The sequence below is a fragment of the Macrobrachium nipponense genome, chromosome 42 (assembly GCF_015104395.2).
Source record: "Macrobrachium nipponense isolate FS-2020 chromosome 42, ASM1510439v2, whole genome shotgun sequence".
Classification (NCBI taxonomy): Eukaryota; Metazoa; Arthropoda; class Malacostraca; order Decapoda; family Palaemonidae; genus Macrobrachium; species Macrobrachium nipponense.
The window spans coordinates 24,038,524-24,058,246 of NC_061103.1; the positions used below are offsets into that span (position 1 = coordinate 24,038,524).

The window sequence follows — 19,723 nt, forward strand, 5'->3', positions numbered from 1 at the left end:
TACTGGAACCCTGTCGCACAAAAATACTGTCCAGAGACATTTGTTTTTGGCGTTTCTTTAAAATTTTTATTTAGCAGCAGTACTCGAATAAAAAAACACAAAAAGCACAAAAACAACGAACACTGAAGCAGAATGGTTTGTTTGTATGGTGTTTTTATGTTGCATGGAACCAATGGTTATTCAGCAATGGGACCAACAGCTTTACGTGACTTCCGAACCACGTCGAGAGTGAACTTCTATCACCAGAAATACACATCTCTCACTCCTCAATGGAATGGCCGAGAATCGAACCCGCGACCACCGAGGTGAGAAGCAAACACCAAACCAACCACGCCACTGAGGCACAGAATGGGTCACAAGAGAACATGCGATGCTTTGTTTGGGCTCTGGGTACAGGGCCTAGTTACGTGGTGGACCTTGGAAGGAGCACTTCCAAGTCTACGAAATCCGACGATGTGTATGAAACCCAAGAGAAAATTTTGTCAAAAAAATTCTACGAAAACTGAATCATACGAAAACCAGGGCATACAAAAACTGAGGTTCCACTGTACTGTGGAGGTAATGAGAGTATTATACGTATATGGTAAATGGAAGATTAGACTAGTTTACACATCAAATACATACACCAAATTTTCAAAAATGTGCAGTCCTTGGTAGAAGCAGTTCTATAAATATAGATTGCCAGGTTTTACTTTAATGATTCTTGCTGAACCTTTACAACAGGTTAGTCTATACGTACTTTGCATAGTCTAACCTAACCCTGAACAATTTTATCTTACTTGATTCCCGAGTTCTCGTAAAACTAAAACTGAACACTAGTCTATTGACATAAGATTTGACTTTGTTTCAACAGAACCACTGCATAATCAATTCATTCAGATGTCCAAAATAAATAAAAAACAGAATTAACTCTTAATTATCATCATTTCACTCGCCACTCAATAGATATGCTTTGGGTAAATAAATGGCAAGAGCAGCTAATTTATTTAAATCATGAACAATTTTCTGGATGCAACATGTAGCTGCCAATACAAATAACTACTAAAGGTGGTTATTATTATTGAACATGGTAGTATTACCATAGTTCAGTTTGTACTACATTGGTACTAGTACTAGATATACCGTAAATATGATTCAATATTATACAGTAGCAATTACTAGTATGATGTTTATGAAAATCAGGTGACTAAACATAATTCTTGGATCCATTAGGATTTTAATCATCTCCAGATAACTGATGTTTCTATATAAATGAATTCTAAATATAAAACTCCATCCCTTTTGACCCATCCACACATGCTCACAACCTCAGTTATTTAGAATGCCAAGCACTTACATTCCCTTAACCAATGATTCCTAACTTTTTTCACTGCAACCCATATGTCTGAGCCTGGAACTTTAATAACTTAAAACTTTGGTTCCAAGTTACCTAAAAAAATAAATAAAAGCTAATGTATCTCAAAATATTCAAGTAGCAATAGCAAAGTTACTCTCAATGTCATTGCATCATATCTCAAGAATTTAAAGTACTTGAAAATGGATCTCCAGATTAGAATCCAACTTCAATGAGACAAATCAGTCATAATCCATGGTGTAAAAAAGGGACTGTCTGTAGAAGGTATATGGGTAAATATACTAAGCACAATTAATGCTACCAAATCGTGTATCTCATTCATGTGTGACAGCACAGTTTCTGAAAAATACTGCTAGCCTACATAACTTACAAAGCCTAAGCACACTTATGGTTTATGAATTGGGGGAGGTCTTTTACATGCAAAATATAACTGTATGGATAGTAGATGGTTGTCAGTATTATATTTAGGGGCTGGTTCTTCAAAATTTTCAGTGAAAATATAGCCAGTATATACAATGGTTGGTTTGACAGTACTACTACATTTCAGGAGTTCAAAATTTTCCTCCAATTTGCAAAATCTCAAAATTAGAAAAGAAATTTTGTTATTGGGGATACTGCCAACACCAGAGGAGCTACTAATACCAGAAAGGAGTCCACATGCCAAAAGAGAAATTTGAAAAAATGTAAGGAGTTCACATGCCATAAGAGGAAGCTGGAAATAATTTAAGTTTTGGTTGCCTTAGCATTACTAGTAACAATAACCGAGATGCTTCAAGCACTGTACTTGAACAAAAACCAAATGATGAAAAGCAACCTTCAACTGCAAAGGCTGTCAAACACACCTAACAAGAAAAATGTAGACCAAACACAGAGTTCAGAAATTTAATGGTCATCTAAAGAAGCAGATAGGAAGGCGCTTTAATGTATGTAAATTAACCAAAGACAGATTACCGAGGAAAGAATAGTTTATGCAGTTAATTTACACTGCTAAACAAAACAGGGGCATGAGTAATTTAGCATGTTTAATATATATAGTGACCCTTCTTTTTTTAAGGAGCAAATATTTTTGAAAGACATTATTATTTTAAGCATAAAATATTCTTGTGCAGAGGATATGTATTTTGGAGAATTTACCACAATAACTCAAGTCCTTATCTTTGTTACAAAAACTTTATACTATAACTGCTAATTATAGTTAGTTTGTAAAAGTGCTTACAGCAGAGGCATCAAAATTTTTATAAATTTAGTGTAACTCAAGAAACTACTAATTCCATACCATTGTTCTCTAAGTCTTTCATAATGGCAAATTTTTATATAACTTTTTTTTTAACTTGGCAAATTTAAATATGGTGTAACTTTTCTTTTAAGGTGGAAGGTATCCAATTCATGGCCCTATGGGAAAAATACAGTTAAGAGAAATTAGTTTGCAGTATATTTCAGTGGCTATCAGACTTTTACCAACAGAAGCACATACCCTGGAAGCATCTAGACCACTAATTAAAATATGCCTAACATTCGGGAACTTATTGCATTACACAATTGTGTAGCAAAAACCTTTTTTTTCTGGGACTACATTCAGACATGGAAATGCTACTGTTTTTGTAATTACTATATAATCATTACGATATTAAGGGAACCGGCCAGCTAATGCCATTTTTTAAGGACAGGACTTTCACATTCATACCACTTAATATGGTGACTTGGGACATCTCCAAACCGCATATGATTTTCACCTCTGACCTTCGGTTTTGTGACGCCAGGGCAATTTATCCCAAAAATAACCATTTTTAATTTAATATTAAGACCTGGGATTACTACCATATATAGACCTGATGTAGACCTCCAATCAAATGAAGTTTTTTTTTTCTAAAAGTAATTTTTTTGCTAGATATGAATTTTTCATTATGGTAAAAAAATAAACCCTATAAATCAGGAAAAAAATATATATGGTAAAAAAAAATAAACCCTATAAATCAGGGAAAAGAAAAATACAAAACAAAAATTGGAAAAAATGGCTCTATATGATTATTCTATAATGTTTCTCTAAGCTATATACCAAATTTCAATGCTATAGCTTTAAAACTAAGTGAGAAGATAGAATTTGAAGGTCAATAAGTATAGTTTTGAGATACGGGCATTCAAAGTTTTCCTTTGTATTTTTATAAAGACAATGTTACTAAATAATCATTATTATGAATGTATATTTCTTTTTTGGGTATTAATAAACCAAAACTATGTTATTTATCATAATTTAATCATAAATGATGATCCCTTTGCTCATATATCGTAGCCTGGGGCACTGCGTCAGGCAAGACGGGGCACTCCTTCCTACGCAACTCTCTCTCTCTCTCTCCTTCATCTGTATGTTAGCGAGATGTTTTCCTTGTATTTTCCTCTTTGGCAGATGAAATTCTTGCCAAAAAAAAGATAAACAAACGTAAAACCAAGAGAATGTCTGAGGTGAAACTCGAACGTGTACTCTTTTTCCAAAGACAATGTTAATAAATCATGATTATTATGAATTTCATATTCCTTTTTGGGTATTAGTAAACCAAAACTATGTTATTTATCATAAATGAAGATCCCTTTGCTCAAAGATCATAGCCTGGGATACAGTGACGTGTGTGTCAGGCAAGACGGGGGCGTTACTACGCAACCCTCCCCCTCTCTCTTCACTAACTACACTAATATCGCGTATATTATATTCTGTAATCATATTTCAGCGAATTTTCTTTTTCTGTATGTTAGCGAGATGTTTTCCTTGTCTTTTCCTCATTGGCATGATGAAATTCTTGCTGAACCAGATATAAACATATGTGTAAAAGCAAGCGAATGTCAGGGGTGAAACTGAAGCTTGTACATTACATGAGGTTTGTGCTCGCACTGAATCGTGGTTGGTAGCTAGCTGACTTCCCTTCTGCGACTCATGGAATCTCTACAGATGCCATTGGTCACAATTTCTTTGACAATAATTATCAAAATTTATGATAAAAGAAGAAACATTGCATTTTCTTGTATGGATCAATGTTTTAGGCTTATTGAGTTACGTTCACAAATTAACCTGTAACTACGAAAGTAAGAGGAATTTTGAAGAAATATTTCGTAAATGTATTCTGCATTGCCATACGAAGCTCCATGAATTTTTTCATGACTGCATTTTTCGCCCTATACCCCATATATAAGGGTTCTGGCCGGCCCCCTTAAACATTAGTTTATAGCTGAATATATGAACAAGTCTTGACACTGGCTTTGCACTGGATAATAAAAGTTGTTCATCTAAGAATGAAATACAGAATCTGCAAAAATAAGAAAGTTGTAAGATACCATATGAACTATACATTTTTTGGATCTATGATTTTGTATGTTCCATGATGAAAGTAACCGATGGAACACAGTTCCTAAAGAAAACTGCCCCTAGCCACGAAGTGGTAAAAAAAATTTCATATGTTCTGACAATATTCAAATCCCATCTGAGTGAAGATCATAATGATTAATTCTCCATTTGCTTTGATTTCTCATTTCTAATCTTTTACTAAATCCTATTCAAGCAAACATGTATTGGATATTAACTAAATATTTGAAAAACAGATAAAGATAACCAAATCTGACAGTTGGTCTAAAAATGCCACTTCACATAAACCCAGGACTTACTTTAAAGCTTCAAATACATGGAAGTTTATTGAAGCTATAAAATTTTATTATTAATCAAAAGCAATATAAAACAAAAATATACAAACTTTCAAATACTTACAAAAATATTGAGTTAAAGTTTCCTTCTCTTTCAACAAAGTTCAGAACATGTTCCAACATTTTTGTGCCTATCCCTAGCCGTCGATATGGAGCTAAACAGCCTAATGTCATTATGTACAGTCGCCGTTGTCCATCCAACACATCTACACGGCAACACACTCCGCCAACGACCATATCATTGTAGTATGCTGCAGATATTAAAGGCTAGTTGTTAAACAGCAACCAATACAAATTATCACAAAATAGACTCAGCAATGACACTTTTTTGATAGCAAAAAAAAAAAAATCTCTTGCAACAGCTGTATGTACATATGAAAAAAGAGAAAACCCTGGAAAAATAGACATTAACAATATTCTTATAGCCTGTATCAAATACAGTCTTCATAAAAGTTTTTCTCAAAAATTCTTGGCAGATACTATGAGATAATCTCAATACAAATATTTTTAAATTGTGAAATGCAAAATAAAAGACTTTTGCATCAATTTTTATCCATATACTTTTTTTTGAAAATGCAACTACTTATATTTTGAACTGATAAAATTCTTTTTTGGACAATGTATTTTATCTTTTTTTGGAAAACTATTTTAAACTTGCAAAAAAAATTGCATATTACTGTCTCCACAAACATTTACAGAACCTCTGAAAGTGGGGTACATTCATATACAATAAAATAAAGATTTTCTGACTACACTAATATCAAATTCAGACAATATATAAATGAAGGATATTTTATCTTACCTAATTTTGCTAGTTCTCCGGCTTCAAGCACATCTTTGTAAAATTTGTCATTATAGCTAACAGGAAATACCACTTGATTCAGGAGTTTCAGCTGCTTAATGTTGTGGGGAGTGACGTCCCCCAGCTCAATGCGTGCCCTGAAAGAATAAGAGAAGTGCTTTTATACCAGAAAGCAAGCTTCACCAGACTTACTGAATATACTGTTACTGTATTTTCATATATATATATATATATATATATATATATATATATATATATATATATATATATATATATATATATATATATATATATATATATATATATATATATATATATATATATTATATATATATATATATATATATATATATATATATATATATATATATATATATATATATATACCCCCGATGTAACATGGGTTTATGCAAATATGTAATTTCTATAATAAAAATGATATTGTTATAATACAATAAAGTTTCATACATACTTACCTGGCATATATACATAGCTAAGACTCCGTCGTCCACGACAGAAATTCAAATTTCGCGCCACTCGCTACAGGTAGGTCAGGTGATCTACCGGCCTGCCCTGGGCGGCAGGACTAGGAACCATTCCCGTTTTCTACTCATATATTTTCTCTTCCACCTGTCTCCTTGCGGGGAGGCTGGGTGGGCCCTAATCGTATATATCTGCCAGGTAAGTATGTATGAAACTTTATTGTATTATAACAATATCATTTTCATACAATCAACTTACCTGTCAGATATATACATAGCTGATTGGCACCCTTCGGTGGAGGGTAAGAGACAGCTACTACTAGAATAGACAGGTAAACAACATCTGTTGTAGGTATAAAATAAAAACCTTGGTTCCTACCTGATAGGTGGTAGACTTCGTGGGTGTTTTCCCCGTAGTCTGCATCACCTCAAGAAACTTTAGCGAGATATGTGATCTATGGCCAAGAATTCTTGTGGGTCTGCCGAAGGGGTCTTATCCACTTACTCGGCAGAGCCTGAAAGGACTTTGTCAATGGGTGCTGATCCACTTACATGACAACACACCTTATTAAGGAGCACACAACCAATCCCGACCACCTGATCCTAACCACCATGTTAGTATTAAAAATTGCTCAGAGTTATCCCCAACTCTTCGCAACAACCGTAACTCAAACCACAATGCACCAGCACACAATAATTTCAAAAAAAAAAAAATTTTATCTAATACAAGATATCACAAGAGTTCCTTACTAAACTGAAGTGACTGGCCGCTTGTGCGGCAACTGCACTTGTTCAGCAGAAAGTCTAGAACATATCTATTAGACTTAAGTAGTAAAAAAAAAAATTTTTAAGGATTGTTGTAAGCTCCTGTACCCAGGATTGTGCCCGCAGACACAAAAGGACCTAATGAAAAACATTTTTCATAGGTCACACGCACGTCCTTCAAATAGTGAGCCGCAAACACAGAATTACATCTCCAATATGTCGCTTCCAAGATATTCTTCAGCGACATATTTCTCTGAAAAGAGAGAGACGTCGCCACTGCTCTCACTTCATGAGCTCTTACTCTCAGGAGTTTTAAAGAATCGTCCGTGCAAGCCTTATGAGCGTCCATAATTACGTTCCTGACAAAAAAGGCTAATGCATTCTTAGACATAGGTCTTGATGGATCCTTCACTGAGCACCACAGGCCTTGTCTAGAACCTCCCAACTGTTCCTTTTTCTTTAAGTAAAACTTTAATGCCCTTACTGGGCAAAGAGACCTCTCCGGTTCCCTGCCGACGAGACCCGATAATCCTTTTACTTCGAAGTTTCTCGGCCAGGGGTTCGAAGGATTTTCATTCTTCGCCAAGAATAATTCCTTGAAGGAACAGATGGCTGAATCTACATTGAACCCGACTTTGTCACTAAGGGCGTGCAGTTCGCTAACCCTTTTTGCCGTCGCCAGTGACAAAAGGAATAAACATTTTCTTGTTATATCACGAAACGAGGCCAAATGTAGGGGTTCAAATCTCTCTGAAGCCAAGAACTTCAGTACTACGTCTAGATTCCAGTTAGGGGGAGAAGTCATTCTAGACTTCTTGGTCTCAAACGACCTAATCAGATCATGCAGATCCTTATTGTTTCCCAAATCTAGGCCTCTATTCCTAAAGACGGCCGATAGCATACTTCTATAGCCCTTTATCGTGGCTACGGAGAGCTGCGATTCTTCCCTCAGAAATAACAAAAATTCAGCTATTTCTGCTACAGAGGTACTAGAGGAGGACAACTTCTTTGACTTACACCACCTTCTAAAAACTTCCCACTTGGATTGGTAAACCCGGATAGTGGAAGTTCTCCGGGCTCTAGCGATCGAGCTTGCTGCTTTACTAGAAAAGCCTCTCGCTCTGACCAGTCTTTCGATAGTCGAAGGCAGTCAGAGCGAGAGCGGGGAGGTTTTGATGAAACCTCTCGAAGTGTGGTTGTCTGAGAAGATCTCTCCTTTGTGGAAGGGATCTGGGAAAGTCTACTATCCACTCCAGTACCTCTGGAAACCATTCTTGAGCTGGCCAAAAGGGGGCTATCAGGGTCATTCTTGTCCCCTTGAAGTCACAAACTTCCTGAGTACTTGCCCCAGAATCTTGAATGGGGGAAATGCGTAAACGTCTACCTGAGACCAATCTAGTAGGAAGGCGTCTACTGCTAGAGCTCTGGGATCTTCTACCACTGAACAGAAGACTTCCAGTCTCCTCGAGAGGAACGTTGCAAAGAGGTCGACATGAGGAGTTCCCCAAAGAGACCAGAGCTTGAGGCAAACTTCTGAGTGGAGGGTCCACTCGGTATGAAGGACCTGGTTCCTCCTGCTCAAGCCTGTTTCCGCTCGTACGTTCCTTACTCCCTGAACGAACCTCGTCAAGAGAGAGATGTTCCTCTGGGATGTCCACAACAGAAGTTTTCTCGTGAGTTCGTAAAGGGCATACGAGTGAGTACCTCCTTGCTTCCGAATGTATGCCAGAGCGGTTGTATTGTCCGCATTCACTTGTACTATTTTGTTGCATACTAACGGTTCGAAGCTCTTTAGAGCTAGGTGTACAGCTAGCAGTTCTTTGCAGTTATGTGCCAGGACACTTGAAGAGCATTCCAAGTGCCTGACACTTCTCTCTTTCCCAAAGTTGCTCTCCAACCTTTTTCCGACGCGTCGGAAAACAATACAAGGTTTGGGCTCTGTATTTCCAGGGAAGTACCTTTGTTTTCCCTCAGTGGGAGTAACCACCATTCTAGATGTCGTTTTATCAGATCTGGAATGGGAAAAAAGTCCGAGAGGCGTCCTGTCTTCATGTTCCACGAACTTCTGAGGAAGAACTGAAGAGGACGGAGATGAAGTCTTCCTAGGTGAAAGAACTGTTCGAGCGAGGAAAGGGTCCCTAACAGGCTCAACCATTCCCTCGCCGAAGTCCGTTTCTTCCTTAGGAAGAGAGAGACTTTTTCTAAACCTCTCGCTAGTCTCTCTTGAGAAGGAAATACTCGAAAACCCCGAGAATCCATCCGAATCCCCAGATAGACCAAGTTCTGGCTGGGGATCAGTTGGGACTTCTCGAGGTTCACGAGTAATCCTAAAGTCTTTATAAGGTTTAGTGTCACAGTCAGGTCCTCCAAACACTGTTCCTCTGACTTTGCTCTGATAAGCCAGTCGTCTAGGTAAAGAGATATACTGATTCCTTTCAGATGAAGCCATCTCGCCACATTTTTCAAAAGGTTCGTGAAAACCTGAGGAGCCGTCGACAGGCCGAAGCACAAGGCTCTGAATTGGAAGATCCTTCCCCCCGTCATGAAACGGAGGTACTTCTTCGACGAAGGATGGATCGGGACGTGAAAATATGCGTCCTGGAGATCCAGAGACACCATCCAATCCCCTTGGCGAAGAGCCGCCAGGACTGAAGCAGAGGTTTCCATGGAGAACTTCTGTTTTTGAACAAACTTGTTCAGAGCGCTGACATCCAGAACTGGCCTCCATCCCCCCGAGGCTTTCGCAACCAAGAAAAGACGATTGTAAAACCCCGGGGAGCTTTGATCCAGCACAAGTTCTATAGCTCTCTTGTCCCACATCTGATCCACCATTTGTTGAAGAGTATCTTTCAACACAGGGTCCTTGTAATTGGCGGACAATTCCCTCGGAGTTGACGTCAGGGGAGGATTGTCCAGGAAAGGAATGAGATATCCCTTCTGAAGAACCGACATCGACCAAGGATCTGTGTCGATGCGAGTCCAGGCTTCCGCAAATCCCCGGAGCCTGGCACCTACTGGTGTTTGGAGGAGCGCCACTTCACTTTCCCCTTTTGAAGGGGCGGAACGAGGCTCGACCTCTCTTCTCGGTCGTTTTCCTTTTAGCGGTAACTCTAGTTGGAGGGCCACCTCGAAAGGGCCGAACAGGAGTAGACGCCACTTTCTTTTCTCCCACCATTACTGTCTCTCTTCTTCCTGGACGATTGCAGGAGAAGATCCTGAGTCGCTTTCTCCGTCAGCGATCGGGAAATATCCTTCACCAACTGTGACGGGAACAGAAATCAGATCTAGGGGCGAATAACAAAGCTGCTCTTTGTGAGTGTGATACTGCTTTCGTCAAGAAAGCGCTAAACACAGATCTCTTCTTCAAGAGACCTGCTCCAAATAAGGAAGAAACTTCCCCTGAGCCGTCTTGCACCGCCTTGTCAATACATGACAAAATTGCTAGGAGTACATCCGGTTCTAGCCCTTCAGGGGCATGAGCCTTCTTGGACATCACCCCAAGGGACCAATCTAGGAAGTTAAAGACTTCTAGAATGTGAAAAAGTCCCTTGAGGAGATGATCCAACTCTGAAAGGCCCCAAGTAATCTTAGCCGTGTGAAGGCTATGTCTCCTGGATGCGTCTACCAGACTGGAAAAGTCAGCTTCAGCTGAGGCTGGGAGAGTGAGACCCATATTCTCCCCAGTCTGGTACCAAATCCCTCTCTTGCCGGTCAGTCTAGGGGGAGGCATGCAAAAGACTGTCCTTACCAGCTCTTTCTTAGATAGCATCCAGTTATCCAGCGATTGCAGAGCTCTCTTCATAGAAATCGTCGGTCTCATCTTCAAGAAAGCCGACGATTTCGGAGTCTTCGAGCATGAAAACAGTGAACGAGGCGAAGGAGGAGCGGCAGGGATCAACGCATCTCCGTATTCCTGGAGAAGGAGAGCTGTCAAGACTTTGTAGTTCGACAGTCCTTCCTTACCGTGAGACTCGTCCTCTGATTCCTCTTCCATAATCGGATCAGTAGGAGAGGCCACTTCTCGTTCCGGGTCTTCTTGTCCAACAATTCTCTCCACTGGGGACAAACTCCTAATAGGAGAGGGGCTAAGAGAGTGTAAAGAGCTCCTATGCTTGACTGGCTCTTCGTACTTGGCTGGCGCCTCGCGCCTGGCTGGCGCCTCGCGCCTGGCTGGCGCCTCGCGCTTGGCTGGCGTCTCGCGCCTGGCTGACTCCTCGCGCTTGGCTGGCGCCTCGCGCCTGGCAAGATCCTCGCGCTTGGCTGGCGTCTCGCGCCTGACTGACTCTTCGCGCTTGGCTGGCGCCTCGCGCCTGACTGGTGCCTCGCGCCTCTCAAAAGTCTCGCGCCTGACTGACGCTTCGTGCCTTGTAGAAGTCTCTCGTCTTCCTGAAGTCCCATCCTTGCGTGACAGATGCTTGTCTGGAGCCTCACGCTTGGATGAATGCTCACGCCTGGTTGTTACACCGCGCTCAGCTGAAGCTGCTGATCTGGCAGACGTATCCCATCTGGGAGAATCCTCTCGTCTGTAATGCGTTTCTCGCTTGTCTGACTCTCTCTTAGAGGACGCTTCTCGTCTGTAGGACGCCTCGCGCTTGGCTGGCGCTAAGCGCTTGTCTGGCGAATCCAGATCTTCCCATGAGTCTCTATCTGAGATCTCAAAAGACTCACGTCTCACAGGAGCCTCACTCCTGGAGGAAGAAGGAAGACGAGTCTTCTTGACCGGCAGCCTGACGTCTTTCTTACGAGGAGGATCCTTCGCAAGGACTCCTACTAGGGCGGAAAGCTGTTCCTGTACCGCCAAAATGATCCTTTTGGACGCTTCTCCTGCGTCTTCTTGAACGGGAGAGGGAGACCTCGAAGGCGTGTTGCCCCCATCCTGGGACGGCGAAACCCTCTTCGCCTTCTTGATAGAAGGAGGCTCTTCTTCCGAAAAGCGTTCTGGGCTTGAATCCAAACCAGGATCTCTCCAGTGCCTTTTCAGGGGCCTGGACAAGTCCGAATCCTTCCACCCTCGTTTAGGAGAGGGAGAAGCGGACGAAGAGAAGCACTCTCTGAGGACGCTTTTTCGATAGCGGTCCTGAGCAGGCTGTCTATAAACAGCACCTGCTGAAGGGACGCCTGACCGGGGGGAATTCTCCACAACCTCCGTACGGCTTTCGACTTTCCTTCTCCTCTGGGCTTGGGAGCTTGGAAGAGGTCTAGGCCTGGGAGCGTCGCAGAGACGGTCAGACGCCCCCTCCACAACACTGGGGACACTCACTTCACTAATATCACTTTCACAATCCTTACCTTTCATGGTAGCCATTTCGGATCTCATCCTGTGAAGCGTAGCCTTCAGATTAGCAATTTCCGATGCCGAATCTGAATGTACGGCCAGTGAGGGTCCTGATACAGAATCATAATTAAGAGAAGAGTTAGAATTATCCAAAGGCTCAATAGGCCTTGTACAACTACCCGCCATCTTAGATGCAGCCCTTCTGACTCTATCCTTTTCTAACTTCTTCAAGTAAGAAGTTAGAGTCTTCCATTCCTCAACATTCAACCTTTCACACTCTGACAGGTGTTAGAAATAGAACAATCAAAACCCCTACATTTGCGACATACAGTGTGAGGATCAACCGAAGCTTTCGGTATCCTCACCTTGCAGCCTACATTCACACACATTCTCAACACAAACACTTGAATCAGACATTCTGAAGAAAAATTCAAAAAGCAAGTCCAAATCCAGTCCACAGTAGCGAATGCCAAAACAACGATCCAGGTACGTCACCAAAAGTCCACAAAAAGATGATCAATTGCTTAGAAAAGCGAATTCCAGTCAAGAGGTGGCAGCAACGATGTTGATACCACCGGCGACAGAAAATATATGAGTAGAAAACGGGAATGGTTCCTAGTCCTGCCGCCCAGGGCAGGCCGGTAGATCACCTGACCTACCTGTAGCGAGTGGCGCGAAATTTGAATTTCTGTCGGGGACGACGGAGTCTTAGCTATGTATATATCTGACAGGTAAGTTGATTGTATGAAATTAAATTTCATTGCATATTTACCAAACAATTATACAGCTGTAGGGAACCTACAGCTGTATAATTGTCTGGTAAGACACTGCAATAAAAACGTATTTTGGGGAATGAAAGAGAAAGTAATTTTGAGTAGAAAATGTTCTATAAACATATGCATTTTAAGGCTTTGTTTGTCAGTGAGGGGAATTTTAATTATGATTCTTTGTCTTGCAAGTAATCTGATTTAAACAATTAGCTAATAGTGGTAACATAACGCTTTCCGTATCAAGTAAGTACAGGCAGTCCCCGGGTTATGACGGGGGTTTCGTTCTTGAGACGCGTTGTAAGCCGAAAATCGTCGTAAGCCAGTACATCGTCAAAAATCCTAAGAAAACCTTACTATTAATGCTTTGGGTACATTTAAAACTATGTAAACTGCATTCTTATTACATTTTTCATAAAAAAAAAAAAAAACTTTAAATATTGATTATTTTCATTTCTGGTGTCATATTTCTTGTGCCTGATCAGCGTTGTAGGCGTCGTAACCCTGGAAATAATTTCTGATGAATATAATTGAAAAGCGCCTTAACCTAAGAACATCGTAAGCCGAACCCATCTGTCATGGTAATTGCTTCATAGCAAAGAATTATGAGTTAAAGGAAAGGAAAACGCATCTTCGAGAAGTTCTGCAGCACGGGGGCTTTCGCGCGTGTGTTGGAGGCGCCTGTTCTCATGATGGTTCTAGAATCAGCCGACGTGACATGAGGAACGCCGCGATTTCTGATGCAATACTTCGTCAAGATTCTTCTAAGAAGTTCCGGTAATCTCGGGAGCCTGTGACGTTCGCTGGTAAGCCACGCCCCCAGGTTGCCGTATAAATACGACTGACAAAGTAGGAGGGAGCAGATCATCAGTAAGAGTCACAGATCAGATTATCAGCGAGAGCCCAGCAGCAGAGATCAGAGATCATCAGAGAGAGATAAGAGAAGAAGGAACAGACGAAGGATCAGAGGAAAAGGTGCTCGAGAGTTTGATTGAAATCTGGTCAAGTCATCCAGTCAGGGAGAACGACGGAGGTATTTTCGACGTTGAGCAAGCCTTGAGAGAAGAAACTTTCTACAAGAGGTTTCGAGGAGTCCCTGCCCTTCAAGTATCAAGAATAGACATTATTTTCTGCAATACGGAGTCAAGAAGACGTCTACAACTACAGTTCTCCTTTTGTGAAGCCACCGCTTCGAGCATAGATCTCCGACAGCACAAAACTTGCCAGCAAGTATTAACATTACGTCACTGTTCCCCAAGTTCACACATTGTAAGATTTTACTTGTGTTATGTAAATAGGAGACACCATTCTGCATTTATCTTTGTTAGTAAGCTTGTAAATAAACCTTTGTTGTGTTTGTGTATCTTTCTATATTCGTATCCCCAGTTTCAACTGTTGGTGTTGAATTTCTTTTTGTTTACCATTATATCGAACTTGGAGCGGACCTCTCACGGTTCGTAACACCATCGTAACCCGGGGACTGCATGTATAGCGTAAATGTTGCTGAGCCATGTTCATTTGTGAATGTTGAATTCTGAGGCGGTCTGTCCTGCCACCTTGTCACAAATTTGTTGAACCAAGAATCATGACTAGGTCTACGCCTATGACTGATGTCTGAAGAATAGATGGAGAGTGAGAGGTTTTTAAAAATATATTTGAAATCTTTGACAGGTGTGATGAAGAAGCAACCATACCTATGATGGAGGGGAGATTTAATTAGGCTTACATTTCTTTTCATTTTTTTCTATCGGTGTCCAATGAATATTACTAATAAAGAGGGAAAGGGAATCAATGATGCATGCATTTTTCTTCTAAATCTAAACAACACATTTGATTAGGAGGTACTTTGTTCATATCGGCCTAATCACTCCATCACCTTCCTATATGTCACCCAGCCCTCCCCCACACATCCAAGGCTTTCCAACTTCTCACTACCAACATACATCTTGTAAAAGCAGTGCTAATGATAACGGTCATTTTAAGATTTCCCTCACCAACAAATGAAGCTTTAAAATGCAAATGTTTGTAAGACATTTTCTGCTCAAAATTACTTTTTCTCTCATTATCCAAAATAGTTGTGCAAAATCGTATTACGCACTGTATAATTCCAGTTACATAGAGTCAACCCCACTTATTCGCAGACTTTTTCCTAAAAAAAAAATTCACTAATTACTGTATATTCATGTTATTTTTGTTTAAATACATTTTTTATCACAAAAAATGTGTCTAGACACAAAAATAACATAAATATAGGCAGTTTTAAGCATTTTTAGAGGGTATTTGGTGTTCTGGCTATTACAATATTCTGTTAAAAGCATTTTTTGAGGGGTTCCAATATATCACAGATTTTCAGTATCCACGGGTGGTTATGGTACCTAACCCCAGCGAATATGGAGGGGGTCCACTGTACCACAGCTTATTCGTGGACTGTGAATACTTAAAACCCCTCAAAAAATGCTGAGAACGGCTGACTTTAATATTAACACAATATAAAACTAAAAATGCTTATACCTGAGTATTTGAATAATTTTATCACAAAAAGTGCATTAGTCATGAAAATATGAAAATACAGTAATTTGTGAATATTTCTCAGTGAAAAATACCACGATTAGGTGAATTTTCCGCAAAAAATAGGTACTATATATGTATATGGTCCATGGAAAAATATGTGAGTCCGTGAATAGCAGGGGTCGAGTGTACGTATTTATTAAATAGGCTCAGAACTGTGAGAGATTACTGCTACACCCTCAAAGTCAGTGGGAGGAACGACGCATTCAGTTCATGATTAATGGCTTTACATTGGTGTTTCTCAACCCTTTTTTTTTTACTTCAGGGCACACTTGTAGAGTAATTAAAACTCTGGGGTGCACTTTGAATTTCAATAATTAAAATTAGCTATAAAATTGCAAATTAAGCAAATAATAAAGTTCTTGAAACAAGCATTTATTTCTAATTCATTACAATATGTGTTACATTAAAAAATGCTTGTGTGGAACCTGTGCTTGAAGTGCTTTGCCAATTTTTTTTAATATCTGGTTTATATGTTATAAACATACTACTCTCATTTCCTCATCAATGCACCTAACATTTGATCTATTTTTACATTTAATGTTGGCAAGTGCAGAAAATGACAGTTTTCTGATAAAATTAAGTTTTATTTATACTTACCAAGTAATTACACAGCTAAGAGTTTCACTTGCTCAACAGCTAAATTTTGAAATTTGCACTAGTTTTTTGTTTTTGGGTAGGTACCTCGTCCACTTTTGGGGAAAGAGAGAAAACAGCTTGGCAAAGAGCTCACTTTGTCTTATACCCCTTATATTTAACCGAGGGGATACAGGGAGGGCTCCGATCATATATGTAACCACTGGGCAAATATAAATAAAAATTACATTTTTATAAAAAAAAAGTTTTCATTATACTTACCCAGTAATTACATAGTTATAAGTTCCACTTATACAGCAGCTTGAATGCGAATTTTCACTGGTAACATTTCAAAATACTGTGTAGGTGACCAGTTCCGCCCATTAGCGGATGAATAGGAACAACTGCAAGAAGCAAGCTCGATGTGTTCATGCCTTATGTCCATAAGTGGGGAGGAGGGAGGGGCTCTAATCATGTAATTACTGGGCAAGTATAATTGAAACTTTGTTTTATTAAAAAATGTCCTTTTTAATCAAGTACTTAAACTCGGTAGTAATTACTTAGCTGATTCCCACACTGAGGGAGGTGGGAGATATGGATATATACTACTCAAAATATTATGTAATAAATTGAAATAGAAATGCTGCTAGCATTGAATACAATGCTTCTTGTTTCCTTATCAGTTAAGAGAGCTACTGGGATACTGCCTCTGGCTGGTGCTTATCTTGACCTGTAGTGGTGTGAATTGCCTCCTACTTAGTGGGAACTCTGCAGCAAAGGAAGTACTCTGATGCCTAGAAAAGCATAACAGGTGCCCACCCTTTCCCTGAGTGCAGCACAAATTAAAAATGATATTGTTATGATACAATAAAGTTTGTTCATACTTACCTGGCAGATATATATATAGCTGTATTTTCCGAAGTCCGACAATTTTAAAAAACTTACGACACACGTACTGGGAGTCAGGTGGTTAGTACCCATTCCCACCGCTGGGAGGCGGGTATCAGGAACCATTCCCATTTTCTATTCATATTTTTATTCCCACTGTCCCCTGAGGGGAGGTGGGTGGGTACTTGATTATATATATCTGCCAGGTAAGTATGAACAAACTTTATTGTATCATAACAATATAATTTTGTTCATGAAACTTACCTGTCAGATATATATATAGCTGAATCCCACCGTTGGAGGTGGGAAGGGACAGAATAGAAGGATTTGGGAAACAAATTGCATGCAGATGATTTACATCTTGGTTCCATCTGTTAGCATAGCTGACTTCGTGATTACTGTCACCCAAGTCTGCTTCTGCTTTACTAGAGTTGCCAGCAAGGTAGTGACCTGTGTAGCTGGTGCACTCTAGATGATCTGTCAACGGGGGCGTGACCACAATGTGACTAGACCATATTGACCATACCATGAGGGCTAAGAAGTAAAATAAATATATATCACCACCTGACCCACCTAGCCAAAGTTAAGGTGTTTTAACTAAGGCTTAAGAGTTAAGAAGTCAGCCATTGGCGGCGACTCAACAACTAAAATTAAGAGCTCTTCCTAACCATTTTCTACAGGATAGGACGAGTGGTACTTCTTGCCCCCAAGATTGTGTCTGCGGACACGTATGGCCCTAGCGAGCAGCAGATCTCATATGACGTCTTCACATCCCTCAGGAAGTGTGAAGCGAACACAGAGTTGCTTCGCTAAAACGCGGTACTCAGGATGTAACTGAGTGCCATGCTCAGTTGAAATGCTTCCGAGGCCGCGCCCTCACCTCGTGAGCATTCAGATAAAAAGATTTCAAATCTTTGTGCAAACACAACGAAAGAGCCTCTTTGAAAGAACTCCTTAACAATAAAGCCAGGGTGTTCTTTGATATGGGCAAGTCTGGTCTTTTTCGGAACACTGCAGATTGTCCGAAGGACTTCGACTTTCTTTAGTTTTATGTAGATAAAACTTGAGAGACCCGACAGGGCACAGGACTCTCTCTGGCTCTTGCCCAATAACTTGTGCCATCCCTTGATTCCAAGCTCCTGGCCCAAGGATTAGAAGGGTTTCCATTCTTAGGCCACAACGGAAGGTTTAGAGAACACACCGCATTGTTTTCTCTAAAGCCAAAACGTCTGACGATGGCTTAAAACCACACTAACCCTCTTTGTCGTAGCTAGAGTGGTTAAAAAATTAGCCTTTCTGGTCACATGCATTAAGTTTACAGAAAGGAGAGGTTCGAAATGCTTTAACATCAAGAACTTCAGACTACGTCTAAGTTCCATACCGAAAGCTTCGATCTGGACAGTTTCGAGATTCCACAGACCTCAAAGATCGTGAAGGGCTTTGTTGTTTGACAGATGCAAATCTCTGAGCCCAAAGGCCGTCCACAACATATTTGCGTATTCTTTAATAGTTGTGACTGCCAGCTTATCCCATTCTTCAGACGGAAAGGGAAGACGGTAATGTAATTTATAGAGGTCGAGATGGAGGAAAAGCCATTCTTCCTGCACTATCTCCAGAAACGGCCCACTCCGATTGGTACCCCACAAGAAAGGCAGCATTCTTTGCCTTGGCAATGACGCTTGCCATTAGTCTTGAAAATCCTCTTATTCCGGTCAACTTCTCGACAGTCTGAACGTAGTCAGACTCAGAGCGGAGAGGTTTAGAGGTACCTTTCGAAGTGAGGCTGTTAAAGAAGACCGACTCTCTCGGAAAAGGTCCTTGGAAAGTGTTCTAGGACGGACGTGACCTCTGTGAATCCAGCATCTTGTAGGCCAACATGGGGCGATCAGCGTCATTCTTGCTCCCTGTGAAGTCATAAACCATCTTATTACATTTCCTAAGTTTGAAAAAAGGGGAAAAGAGACTAAACATCCATCCCCGTTCAAAACCATAGGATGGCGTGTAATGCTACCGCTCCCGGATCGAGAATAAGGGAGCAGAGTAGATGAAGCCTCTTCGTCCTCAACATAGCGAAGAGAAGTATGAAAGGACGTCCCTAAAGTCTCCACAACTTTCAACATACTTCTAATCAAAGATTCCACTCGGAAGTCAGCAGTTGCTGCCGTCGATCGAGAAGATTCATACTGACGATGTGCAATCCTGTAACGAACCTCTTAGAGGATCGTTACGTTCTATGCCTGTTGTCATAATAGGCTCTTTCTCGTTAACTTGAACAGGGACCGAGAGATGATACTTCTTGAGATATGAGAGCTGTGGAATTGTCCGAGTTGATCTGGACCACTGGTTCCAAAAACTCATTCTTCGAGGGACTGGAGGGACGACCGAATTGCTTCCAATTCTTTCAGATTATGTGCCAGGACATCTGAAACCCTCTCCAGATGCCTGGCACCTTCTCGCTATCACCTCAGGTGATACTTGAAGCACAGAGATGTTCAGAATCATTTCTAGATCTTGGATAATATTTCAGTTTTCCGGTAGGAAAAAACTGTAGAGGTCTGA

At 40.5% G+C, this 19,723-nt stretch overlaps 1 protein-coding gene across 1 annotated transcript in view; it reads right to left on the minus strand.

Moving 5' to 3' along the window:
* LOC135213022 (probable N-acetyltransferase san) overlaps positions 1 to 19,723 on the minus strand; it is a 58,909-nt gene that overhangs the window by 3,701 nt on the left and 35,485 nt on the right. Inside the window, exons 2-3 of the mRNA XM_064246831.1 lie at positions 5,844 to 5,980; positions 5,106 to 5,292 (exon numbers count right to left, since the gene is read on the minus strand). Coding sequence (XP_064102901.1) covers positions 5,106 to 5,292; positions 5,844 to 5,980 — 324 coding nt within the window. The remainder of the gene's footprint in view (positions 1 to 5,105; positions 5,293 to 5,843; positions 5,981 to 19,723) is intronic.